The sequence below is a fragment of the Osmerus eperlanus genome, chromosome 7 (genome assembly GCF_963692335.1).
Source record: "Osmerus eperlanus chromosome 7, fOsmEpe2.1, whole genome shotgun sequence".
NCBI lineage: Eukaryota > Metazoa > Chordata > Actinopteri > Osmeriformes > Osmeridae > Osmerus > Osmerus eperlanus.
The window spans coordinates 7,848,066-7,861,171 of record NC_085024.1 but is presented as its reverse complement, the minus strand read 5'-3'; the positions used below and the strand labels follow the sequence as shown (position 1 = coordinate 7,861,171).

General features: G+C 40.6%; 1 protein-coding gene across 3 annotated transcripts in view; it reads right to left on the bottom strand.

The window, feature by feature from the left end:
* Positions 1-10,527, bottom strand: part of LOC134022947 (ankyrin repeat and IBR domain-containing protein 1-like) — a 78,762-nt gene extending 68,235 nt beyond the window's left edge. The window contains exons 1-6 of one of the 3 annotated variants that reach the window (XM_062464698.1): positions 10,214-10,527; positions 8,589-8,720; positions 7,942-8,228; positions 6,862-7,162; positions 4,887-5,069; positions 4,361-4,478 (exon numbers count right to left, since the gene is read on the bottom strand). In XM_062464698.1, the coding sequence (XP_062320682.1) occupies positions 4,361-4,478; positions 4,887-5,069; positions 6,862-7,162; positions 7,942-8,129 (790 nt within the window). In that variant the 5' untranslated portion in view covers positions 8,130-8,228; positions 8,589-8,720; positions 10,214-10,527. The remainder of the gene's footprint in view (positions 1-4,360; positions 4,479-4,886; positions 5,070-6,861; positions 7,163-7,941; positions 8,229-8,588; positions 8,721-10,213) is intronic. The other 2 variants (XM_062464697.1, XM_062464699.1) reach the window with 2 other exon arrangements.
* Positions 10,528-13,106: the final 2,579 nt, after the last annotated feature.

Genomic DNA, 13,106 nt, shown 5'->3' with positions numbered 1-13,106 from the left:
CTGTAAAATCGGGACCACAATTCAAATTCAAATGCATTTGCAGAAATGCAAAATGAACGAAAAAGCATTCTGAGCGGCGCAGCAGAGTGACATCAGTAGCCGCTCTTCTTCAGCTCCCTGCTGACCGAGCTATCCATCTTGTTCGGTAGGGGGCGGTGTGCACATCTGCATTGCATTACATTGCAAATGTGCCGGGAAATTGATTGAATTGCCGGGTCTTTAGAGGATGCATCACAGACTGAGCAACTTGATGTCAAACAATGACTAAAACAGTGGCAGAGCTACTATTAATGTGTAAATCTGTGACGGCAGAGTATGCAGCCAAGCTCTCTATGACTTGTTCTACTCGGTCCCGGGCATCAGACTCAGATGTATTATTAGATTCTACCTGTTCAGCTAATTCTAACAGTGTTTGCACAATTTGAGGGAGCGCCATGGTCTGTGATGCGTCCTCTAAAGCAGCGGTCCCCAACCTTTTTTGCGCCACGGACCGCTTTCATGTAAGACATATTTTCACGGACCGGCAGGACGGACTGGGAGGAAAGATAGGCCCTGGACAGCTGCGCTGCTAATGCATGCACATTCTGGGTTTTATGTGATCCTAGTTAGTGACTTCCACACCTAATGCGAGCGCGCGGAGCACGCGAGAAAAATAGTTTCGCTGATTTGAGCGAAAAATCGTTTTTGGAGTTTTATGTAAAATAAACAGCCGTTTTTTCAATTGACCCATCTTTAAGTTTCTTAGCCTGGTTTTCCATCGTTATATTGTTACTAGCTAGCTTTCGATGTGTCAGTCCCACTGTTGTGTGTGACTATAAGCTACGACAGTGACACCCGAAGTGCGTTCCTTATATCCAGTTTAGGCCTATTCCATAATTTTGTTTGATTGCTGTCACGGCAGAAAATCCCGCTTGATGTTGGAAATGGAAGCAGGGTTTTCAGTGCTTTAGTGGCGATCTCAGGATAGCCTTCATCCAAAACACCGATAGAGTTGTTGTCTCAAACAGGCTTCATTGAGTGGTAACTATCACTTGTCATGTGTCAAGAGGAAGAGACGCGCATGATACCATTCAATAAAGCCCACAAACTTGCTAAAAAATGAGTAAACACATGTCTTTGCAGAGCTTTTTTGCTCAGGGGAAAAGGCCCGCGGAGAAGGAGAGAATCAGGTCATTTTTCAGAATAAAACGTCTTTCAGACTCTGATAATCAATTAAAAGGAAATAATGTTATTAATTCTTTTTTGTGCGGCACGGTACGAAATGACCCACGGACCGGTTGGGCACCGGTTGGAGAACGCTGCTCTAAAGACCCGGCAATTCAATCAATTTCCCGGCACATTTGCAATGTAATGCAATGCAGATGTGCACACCGCCCCCTACCGAACAAGATGGATAGCTCGGTCAGCAGGGAGCTGAAGAAGAGCGGCTACTGACGTCACTCTGCTGCGCCGCTCAGAATGCTTTTTCGTTCATTTTGCATTTCTGCAAATGCATTTGAATTGTGGTCACGATTTTACAGCCACGTTCTTAAAATGAAAATGCATTTCTGGAAATGCATTTGAATTTGAATTGTGGTCACGATTTTGCAGCCACGTTCTTGAAAATGAAAATGCATTTCTGGAAATGCATTTGAATTTGAATTGTGGTCACGATTTTGCAGCCACGTTCTTGAAAATGAAAATGCATTTCTGGAAATGCATTTTAATTTTCAAATGTTACATTTCAAATTGAATTTTGGTATCTATTTGCTGGGGCATGTTTTGAAAATTATATCTCAAATGTCTATTTCTTTTTCATTTTAATTAAGTGAAAGATTGAGCACTCTTAAAGAAGAAAATTAAAATGCAAATAGGATGATTGATTACTAATTTCATTTATGAGTCAAATAATGCAGCCACATTCTTAAAATGCAAATGCATTTCTGGAAATGCATTTGCATTTGAATTTTGGTAACGATTTGCTTCCATACTTTACAACTGGAAACCATTGACATTCAGTCATCAGGTGACTTGCGACAGTCATGGCAGCAGGCAGGTTTATAAAAATTCTGGACCCATGAAGTCAGCCGAGAGAAATTTCCACACAAGGGATCTTGCACTTTTTGTTCTGACAATGTTTGGTTCAACATACACTCTCACACATGAATGCCATTAAAACTCACAATCGCACATCCCTTACTGACCAGCATCTACATGACTGCATGCGCATTGCCCTGACAACTTATATACCTGACTTCACTGCTCTTGCCAAGTCAAAAAGATGCCATTTCTCTCATTAGATAGCAAATGTAGGCAAATTACATGCAAGTTAATAGGCATGTTAGTCAAGCAAGCAATTAAGGTTCATTTTTGTAACAGTATGATGTAATTATGATGTTATTCACCTCATATTATCCACTTAATGTTTTGCTTGATGTGGTTTGGTTCAGCTGGACTGAATATTGAGATATCTGAGGCTATTTAATTATAGACAGATATGCAAAATGCAGTGTGTCTGCATTGTTTGTCTACTTTTGGCCACAGCAGATTAACTGCTTAACCCTGTTATTGCTTAATTATTGCTCTGGATAAGAGCGTCTGCTAAATGACTAGATGTTAAAGAGGTCAACTATTGGACTGTTACAGTGATTGTTCTGTCAGTGATTATAGTTAAATGCAGTTTGAAACATTTTGATCTCATTAATTGTCATGCATTGTTATGTTATAATTCAATAGTTGGTACAGCTATGTACAATACAATGAATGTTTTTGTTAGTTAATTGCATTTTCTCCAATTGTCTGTTAATATGGCTTGGTTATTGCTCACCTGGTTTGATTTTTGAATCCTTGGGCCTATGCGGCCTCTTGGGCATATGTTGTTAAGCACTTACACAATAGAATATATTGACTCCTTCAGTATGTTGTTGTAATTTCTTTATTTGTTACCGTGATTACTCATATCCTCCGGCCCCTGACTTTGCCTCAGTTTCAAGAACCGGCCCCAGCAACAAACTAATTGAAGAGCCCTGCTATAGAAGGTCCATGTTTTGAGGTAGGAAGCTACAGGAGTTACACACAGATGTTTAAGATCTTAAAGAAGTTTTCTTTGGGTACGCCCTCGGCATAGTTCTTATTTCAATATTTCACAGTGTTTCCCACACAATGTGATTATATTTCTGGCGGTAGGCAGGGGCGGAGCAAGACGTACACACGTATGTGTATATATATATATAGTGCTTTTGACATTCATGCTGTCTAGCTGAATTGTGCTTTTGACATTCATACTGTCTAGCACAGGGCCCATGAAGGGTGCCAGAGGAGCTAGCACCCTAGACTCACCCCAAGTTCTCCAAGTTTGTAGTAGAAGGGCCACCTTTTCTTGGCACACACGTTGCATATAGCTACTTTTTTGGTATTTTTCCGACACCTGATATAACTGCCAAACCGCTGATGGGGAAGCCATTTTAGTTGGTTGTAGAAAAAGGGTCTTGCGAGTTTTGAATCATCTGTTCTAATCTAATCTTCTGATCGCCCTTTATAGTCCACGAATAAATCAATTTTAAACCTCTATCGGCCAATACTGATTGGCGGCCGATCGATCGATCGGAGCACCCTTAATTTACATGCAATATTACGTTTTTCTCAGTCCTCCCACTTTTTGTTAAGCATGCTTGTTTGTCAAAGCCTGCATGTTACACAAAGGAAAGTTACATATGCTTGGAAAGCTCAACTAGATCTAGCTTGTTTGGTTTTATTAACCAAAAGTAACAACTAGACTAGGTTGATGGGTTGGAACAAAAGCGAGGCTTGTGTATTGCTGCATGATGTGTTGACAGCTCCTGTAGCTAATACACAATCTAGAATTATTTTATTATTATTTTGGATTCCGTACGGGATAGTGTGTTACCTATGTCCACAAATATAATTGTGTTATCCTCACTAAGAACCATGGTATTTTATAGTCTTATGTTTTGAACTGGACACTGTGCAAGAGAATAATGACTGTGAATGGGAACTGGAAAGAAATTAATCAAAAAAGGATACATTCATAATTCAAATTATTTTAAATGTATAAAAAAAAGTTCTCCGGAGAATGTGAAATTAAGGGAGAGCAGTCTGGTATGGTGATCAACACTCCCTTAAAGCAGAGCAAATCTCGAAGCTTCCAGGGGTTAAAATGACCTGGTTTTCCCAGGTTACCTTATAATGTAAAGCACCTTGAAACAGCCAGCTAATAGAATCAAAGATGGTGATCAGTTTCACGATCAGTGACATGATTCAAAACTTTTACTTGAAGCCTTCCATTTCTTATATCAATCTTGAAGTTCAGACTGTCTCCATCCGATATTATATGTGAGTGTATGTGTGTGCTGTAGCATACCATGGGCCCTGAGCAGAGCCTCTGCAGTGAAAAGAGGGGCCTGCAACATGTCTGCGGTTTCCACGATCAACATGTCCTTTAGACGACGCAGCTCCTGAGGCCTCAGACCCTCATACATCTGGGAGACACAGCCGCAGAGAGTGGAGAGTGAAGATAGAAGGAAAGGAGAGGAAGAGATTAACAAAATTTAAACACAGACCAATATACATGACTCTGTTCTGGTGCACACTAAGATAGTGGAGCACTGTGGTTACCGGAATCACATTCTGATTCTGGGAAGACAAAAAGTTATAATTTGTGTGTGTGCATCTAGCCAGAAGCACAGCTGCAGCACAAGTTGTCAGCTGACTCCTACAACATCAAATTCCAGTATGACAACAATGAGGACTGCTGTACAAATGTGCAGCCAAAGGACATTAGCAGACAATATGAAAGGCAATTCCAATACTGAGACAAGTAGATTGTGATACTTATAAGGCGAGGCATGGCACCAGGAAGACAGGGTGGTAGGTTGAGGCAGACACACCTCTCTGTGGTCCAAGGCTGCGTACTCTGCCTCTATGCCCTCTGCCTCCGGGGCAAGGGAGAACACCATCTGGGACTCCAGGCTGAGGGCCAGCTCCTTGTGGTGCTGCTTCTCCGCACAATCGCACGGTGTCTCCCGGTTCTCATTCTCCATAAACAGGTCTGCCTGCCTCTGGACCAAAAGCTGCACACAGTCCGTACATGAAAGAACAGGTTAGAGTGTTGTTAGTCCTCTCTTGTTGTTGATAATAAACCCTATGAATCCACAAAACTTTTACCCAATTTTATGCATCTGCCTTTAAATGTCTCATTAAATGCAAATATGAAACTATGGTAACAACTTTCACCCCAGGAAAACCAAGGCTACAAGAAAACGCTATCCTATGTATGGTTGCAGTCAAAGTCAACTTGAAATTGAGCTAAAATTGTTCAGCAAAAATAATTTTAAAGATGGGATATAGTCCACTAGGGCTGTCCCCACTCAGTCGACTAGTCAATTTTCTGGTCGATATGCTCTTGGTCGACTAAGATGTTTTTAGTCAAGCTGCTGTATGGCAGTGTGAGATCTGATTCCCGCTTGTGAAATCATTGCTGAATTAACAAAATGTTCTACAGAAATTGTAGATTATATTATTTAAGACAAATAAAGCAACTCTAAAAATATATAATTTAAAAGAAAAGGTGCTACTGTTTTCCCTTTCGTTAATCTGCGCTTTGTTTTGGTTTGGTATTTTGCACACGGCACAAGCACAATTGGCTGCCGAACTACAAACTCTGCCATAGGCTACTTTGTCGGTGTTATTAGTCAAAATGGCAAAGAAATCTGCGGTATGGCAGTACCGGGTGACTCGAAAACGTTGAATGCGTTGAATCTGCAATGTCCAGCAGCCATTGAGTCAGATCGGGAAAATGTTTGTACGTTTTGTTTTTGTGAAAAAAAAAAGCGTTTCAAATTTCGATTAGTCGATTTTCAGACGTTTTAGTCTAGTCTTGGTCGACCAAAGAAAATATTAGTCAGGGACAGCCCTATAGTCCACTTCATATTAGTGTCACAGCAGTGTGTGACTTGTTCACAGAGACTGAGGTCAGACAGAACCAACAAACCTAACCTTCTGCAGTGGTCAAAAGAAAAAGTATGTGCCAGTGCTTAATCATTAAAGATGGTGGACCAAGCAGATAAAGTTGCAGTATGTCCCAAAATTATCCATATATTGATATGGATATATCAATATATGGATAATTTATTTATTTATATTTTATGAATTTATCATGATAATGGTATGTAGCTGATTTTTATTTTAATCGAACTGTGTTTTGTTCTGGGATGCTTTAGAAGGGAGATAGAACCTGTTTGTTTCCAATGAGTTAATAACTAGGTTTCTACAGTGCAGGTTAGGTTCTAGTGTTAAGTTTCTAAATTATTTTTTCTCGGATATGTTCTATAGATAACTGGCCTGAACTATACACAAACTATGGAGGACATGTATTCCAAAAGTATAAGTCATCAGAGGCAGTCCTACTACGTCAGAAGCTTTTACTGCCCTCAGCCATAAGAGGCAAAAGCATTTGTTTGAAAGAAAAAACAATCCGTAACTTAGTATGGGCATACCGTAAGGGCATACCGTATTTTACGGAAAATAAGCCGCGGCTTGTACTCCGATTTTACGGTTTTCTTGTGCGGCTTATATTTCGAAGCGGCTTATAGTCAGATTTTAGAACAAAAAAGTGGCTTCGTCTAAAGATCTCTACAGACCGTGCAGCTAATTTAATTCTCAACACTTGAACGGGGGCTTATTACTTGAAAGAGGAATCATTCATAATTAAAGTGAAAGTGCAGCTTATATTCCAGTGCGGCTTATACTCCGATTTACAAACACAAAGTCCTCCTTCTGGGGGGGTCAGGCTTATACACGATGCGGCTTATTTTCCATAAAATACAGTACCTACCATACCACCTTAGAGTATTGAGATCTCACCTCTACACAGGTCTTCATTCCTGAGGCAGCGGCGTAGTGCAAACAAGTGTTTTTATTGTTGTCTGTGGTGTTCACATTGGCGCTCTCATATTCCCCCTGGCCCAGCTTGGCACCTGTCCACTTCAGGACAATCTGAATGCACTCTGCCCGCCTCTGCTCATCCTCGTAGGGCCGGTACAGGCGTGGCTGCAGAGCCCCCTCGGACATGAGGATCTGAGGGCCCATACACAGCAGGTGCAGTACATTCTCATTGTGAATGTTGCGTTTATTGGGGTTGCCATCTTTGCTGAAGAGAAAGGACCTGGGGGTGGGACAGGAGGGACCAGGGTTTAGAGTCACCATCACCACACACACACACTAGGCAAGTAGGGTAAAGCGCACAACCATTCACATTAAAACCAAGTCTGAAAGTGAATTATCCCTTTTGCTGGTTACTACAAGAAAAAACATCCTCAGACTTATGCAATAACAAGCTTCCAGAAAGTCTCAAAGAACTTTTTACAGTTGTGCGCAATTTATAATGCCCAGTTAGTTAAATTATGTTAGACGGAGACTTCTTGCTTTCCAATTACAATGTAAAGCCTTCTTGTTTGTGTCTAACAGATGGTTCAATGAAGAGGCAGATGGGCCGAAACAGGCCCACAGAGATTCCCGGGACACAGGAGCACAACCCTGTGAGTGGTCTACTGTAACACACGCAATCTTTTTATTTATTTTTACACAATAACCGAAAAAAAAGTGCACGGAAAAACACATAAAACAAATAAAGAAGCCCCATAAACAAACAGGACTTTCCCAGAAAAGCTTAAACCATGGATGACCACAGAACAAAATCTAATTTTGAATATGAAACTAAACTAAATGTATGGCAAGTCAAGTATTTATTTTACATAACGTTTTTTGTCCACAATCACATTATAACCAGTGATCCTGTTTGACACAGGAAAACAATCACAAATCAACAATGACAAGTACGACAAAAAGGTAACATGACATTTCTAGGTCTATAACTATATGGGGATACCAATAAAAAAAATCCATATATGTTTTAGCCCAACTAAATGATGTGTGTGACCTCACCTGAGCAAGCGAGTCATGGCGTGCCGTGCAGCGTAGTGCAGAGGAGTGTTGTGTTGGTAAGGTTCTCCATATGAAGTGTTGGGGTCCAGTGACTCCTTGAATTGGGGGTTACTCTCATACAGCTGGCAGGCCAGACCTTCGTCCCCGTTGATCAATGCCTTACGGAACTTAGTGGCTGTGTTCCCCATTGCTCTGCTCTTCTCCAATCCAAGCTTTAGCAGCGGACGCTTTCTAGTTGTCTGCTTCTTAACCACGCCACGTCCACATCAACAGCATTGCTCGGTATCCTAGGAAAGGGAAAAATAAAGAGTTAGAGATTCAAAATGTTAATGACTTCGTGTCAATTAGACCCTGTAAGTATAATAGTCTATTTTATTTGTTAAAAAAAAAAAAAAAAAAAAAAAAAGATGAAGGTAACACTGAATTTTTGTAAATCTGAAAACAGAAGACACCTTTCCATTTAAAGGATATCTTCCAAGAGTCTTCTTTTTTAAACTTCTTCACAAACTTCAGAATTTAGCTTTGTACTGTACTACCACGATATTATTAATCACTTTAAATCTCCTTTTAAAGAACTGATGCACTGCATGAGGAGTAGGCTAGCTGAGAAGAGTAACTTCTATGCCAGTCCTTGTGTTGTCATGCACCTTGATTCCTTGTTTTCTGGTATTTTGAACTCAACATGCCAACATACATTCATGTGGGGAAAGGAACAAGGCTTCCGCTGGCCTCAATGGGGACTTCCGCCCTTCCTTGCCAACTGAACTTCACCACAGGATCTGGAACAGTGGAAGGGTAGATATCATGCTCCAGTCAAGAAAAACATGCAGAGTTCAGCATATTGCTGCCACAACAGCCATATGTTACTATGTGCACTGGGATGCTCCTATGCCATCAGGAGAATAAATTACTCAAAATAGAGATACAAAATAAATTCTGTGGTTATAATTCTCAACAATTGTATTTATATTCATATAGAAATAACACAATAAACCTATATTTTACTACTTAAAGGAAATCTAGAACAGTTAGGCATGCAAATGAAAGCGTGTTGAGCTGTCTTATTCTTCGTGAATTTAATCAGAATCAGAAAGGGTTTTAATCGCCATGAAAGTTTGCACAGACAAGGAATTTACTTAAGTTAAGTGTGAAAACTTCTACAGCTACTTCTTCAGCTTGTAAAAGTTTGTTCAGCAATGCATAACACGGTCAAGTACAGGTCAACTAGCCCATGTAGTTAGCTCTAACTACTACTACCGAAGTAGTATCTTGCTGTGCCGTGGTCAACAATGCCATGGAGATACAATTCTGATGTCTTAAACACTGATTTGCAACAGCAGGATAAGGGTAGCTCATTGCTAAGTTAATTGAGTCTGTACTGTATACCCTCGGCAAGACATCAGTTAAATTGAAATTATAATTGCGTTTTTTTTTTCTTTTTTTCTAAAAGGCAGTCTTGGATGTGCGTTATGTTCTTACTTTTTTGTACGATTATGTGTTTAAAGTTTAGCCTAACTGTTTCCTCGTGCTGCAACTGTAAAAGTATACATCCTGACTAAACTCCAAAGGTTTGGTTACTACATACTTACTGTAATTCAGATGACGTTGATCTCTACTATGATATGTGAGTGGTCATAGATTGACCCTACCACTTAGCTAGCTAAGTCAGTACTGTAGGTCGCAGTGGATATCTGTTCATAAACAAACCATTTTGACACTTCAACCAGAAACCGTCGTAAGACTGCTTTTAATTTTACGATGGCAACCAACGTATATGTAAACCCTTGCCAACAAAGAAATAGTCTCAAAACATTAAGATATGTTTTACATTTCAATTCGGATTTTATCGTCATCCAGACTAGTTAGCCAGCTAATGTGACGGTCGTTAGGGTTGTCGAATGTTGTTAATTATAGCAAGCTAGCAACCAACACGTTAGCTAGTATGCTAGAGCTATCTGGGTAGACATTTCAAAGTTGCATGCACAGAACTGTCCCTTAAAACAACATCAACACAGCTTTGAAATGTACTGGCTGGCTAGCTAGCTAACATGTTTCATATCAAGGCCTAGAGCTGGCAAGCTAGAGTTGGCATGACAGTTTTGCTAACGTCTCTAGCAACCTACTGAAATAGTACTAGCTACTCTTTAACTATCTAAAACATTTATGACATGAGTTAGGTAGTCTAGGAGGTAGTAGTGCAACATAATATTAACGTGGATTGCTACGCTACTACATAGCCCAAGTGCTAGAAAACTTGAAAAGCTGGACTTACATTACAAGCAAAAGGCTAACGCGTTAGTTGTAACGTTAGCACTGAGAATCTCCCGTAACTGCTGTCAACTCTGACTGTAGAGGTTTGCCTTATGTCACGCTTTAGCTATTTAACTATTCATTTTCTTTAGTTTTGATGGGTTGGAGGCAGGCCATCTAGCTGATTAGTGAGTATTCCCAAACGCGCGTTGTTTTCCTTAGATGCCTCTTGTGTGTTTCTGTACAGACGTGTTGACTGCTAGAGCCTCTAGCTCTAGTAGCGTCTAGTAGAGGAGACCTTCGATCAAAATCCTTGATTCGGGTTTGCACAGCGGGCGGATGTGATTTCGTATTAGTTGAAGTGGGTAGAGTTTCTGGAGTGATAAACTCCGCCCAGCTGGTGTAATAGGGTAGGTAAATCGAGTATAACATTAGTGACGACAAGCTCGAGTACAACAACAGATCATGTTTTAGGAATCAGAATCAGAATGGGTTTTAATCGCCATGAAAGTTTGTCAGTTGAATTAGTGATGAACTGCTGGTCGTTGGAGAAGTTTGAATAAGTTCAAGAAGCCAGTGCATATGCATGAAGGTTACGAATTCCTACTGTAGAATACATGCTGTATGTCCAGGTAATGGTAATTTCGGACTGTTTTACGCAAGGCTGGATTATGGACTGAGCCAGTGGGGCCAGTGCCCCGGGCCTCAGACTGCCAGGGGGCCTCCAAGCCTCAGGAGCAGTCGGCACGTGGCCAAATACTTTTCTAGAAAAATTGAACAGGAGGGCCCTCAGTGCGCACAAAGCAAGTTGACTACTAGGCCCATGGGTGTTTATAGGGCCCCCAACCTCCTCATTGCTTACAATGTGAGGACCCCCAGACCCATTGGTGTTTAAAATGTGAGCTCACCACATACTCCTCAGTGCTTACAATGTGAGGGCTCCCAGGGCCCTTTGGGTTTAAAATGTGAGCTAACCACTAGGGTCCTTAGGCCCCTGGGGCTTTAAGCATGATCTGACCACAAGGGCTCCTCGACACACGCATGATGAGGGTCCCCAGGCCCCTCTGTGCTTAAAACATCACCTGACCACTAGAGTCCCGGGTGCTTAAAGTGTGAGTTGACATGCACTAGGGTCCCCCAGGCCCCTCGGTGCATGCATCAAGCATAACACCTGATCTCCTTGGTACAGTGCATGCTTAAAATGAACCTCTTCTGTACAGCTGAGCCACTGGTTGGTATGCTACAATATGTTGTGACATGATACAATATTCCCCAACAAGTTAGTTCATACATACCAGGACAGTTTAACAGGTGTCATATTATTCAAGCCGTCCATTATTTGACAATTACTAGCTATCCCTTTATTTTGCTCTGCCCATTTTTGCCAGCTAGCTGCCCTTAAAATTACTTAAATAGTTAGTTAGGTGGCATTTGTTTGCGGGTATTTGTGAAAGTGTTATCAGATAAAGCTGTGGCTCGCGAACTATTAGTGCTATTAGTTAAAAACTACTATTAGTTCAAAACATGAGATTCTGTGGCCATGGGAATAAAAACCTAATTGAGAGCTTGTTAACTAGCCCAAATGAACCAGTGCTAAATGGGGAAAAAGGGAATAAAAGTACTAAAAATGGCTTATTGTTGGAAAGCTGCTTCAGCATTCCAACTGTTGTTCTTCGAATCTTTATTCAACTTCTTCATATTATTCTATTTCTTCTGTCGCACCTTTCAGCTCTTTCACATTTTCAGCTATTAAAACCGTTCAGCTATCAAACAATTCAGCAGTTTCAGGGGTTTCCATCTTATACTTAGCTTTCTCCCTCCTATGCTTGAATTCATATAAATCAATATTCATAATATTTTTAACATGGTTAAAGTTTTTTTTCAAATCCTCATCTTCAACTTTTAAATCCTTCTTATTCCTCACTCTTTCAGAGTGAATTTGAATTTCCTCACTCTTTCAGCTACAGCCACCATTTAAACTTTAAAATGTTGACAAAACCCGAAACAATCTTAAAAAATGTTTTTTTTAATATCTATTCAACCTTTTTCAATATTACTGATTATGTTTCATGAGTTTTTCAGACTGTTTTTGAGATTTACATGGGTGTGTATGTGAGAGCCTATAGTGCGGACTGAAATGCTAGAGTGGAGAGGAACTTCAGAATCTGGTTCAAAAAATATTTCTAGTTTGCCAGCATTGCGACAATTTTCACTCTTCATGCTTCATTTTAGGATTAATAGATAGGAAATGTTGTGCTGGTCATAGACAGTTGTCTGTGGAATCCAACAGACTTACACATTTGTTCAGAACCCCACAAGAGCGAGACAAAGTCCAACCCTCGCCCAATGCAATCCAAACTGAGCCGTATTTCTGACCGCACAGGATATCTCTGGTTTGGCAGTCTTGGGGGCTCGGAAAATATCCTTATTTTTTGGATTGGACGCAAGGGCGTAGGTTTGCATAGGGTCCATAAGGACTAGTCACGACCAAAGTCTGGGAAAGACACAATAGACCAATTATTTGTTTGTAAACATTCGGGATGCGCGCGCAATGTGGTTGCAGAAAACCGGGAAAGGATAGCCTAATGGCTAGAGAAGTACACAGATTATACAAATAGTTCGATTTAAAAACACGAAAAAGGTCGAGGAGGACAGCCTTTAAGAGAGAAAGTGATTCCCCATTGATCTGTCACATCAGAATTTTGATTTGGGTTACGAAAGTCTTGAAATTTGAGTGAGAATGTCGCCCGGTAGACCGCATAGTCTTAGGCGGAAACCATGTCTTCACATCATGTCACAAAGTTCATAATTTTACAGTTTTACAATTAATTCTACACCTAAAAAGTCAAGCAGGGCTGCTTTCATTCGTCATTTGCCTGAGAAAGTGACCTCCGTTAGCCAGGCTAGTTTTGCCC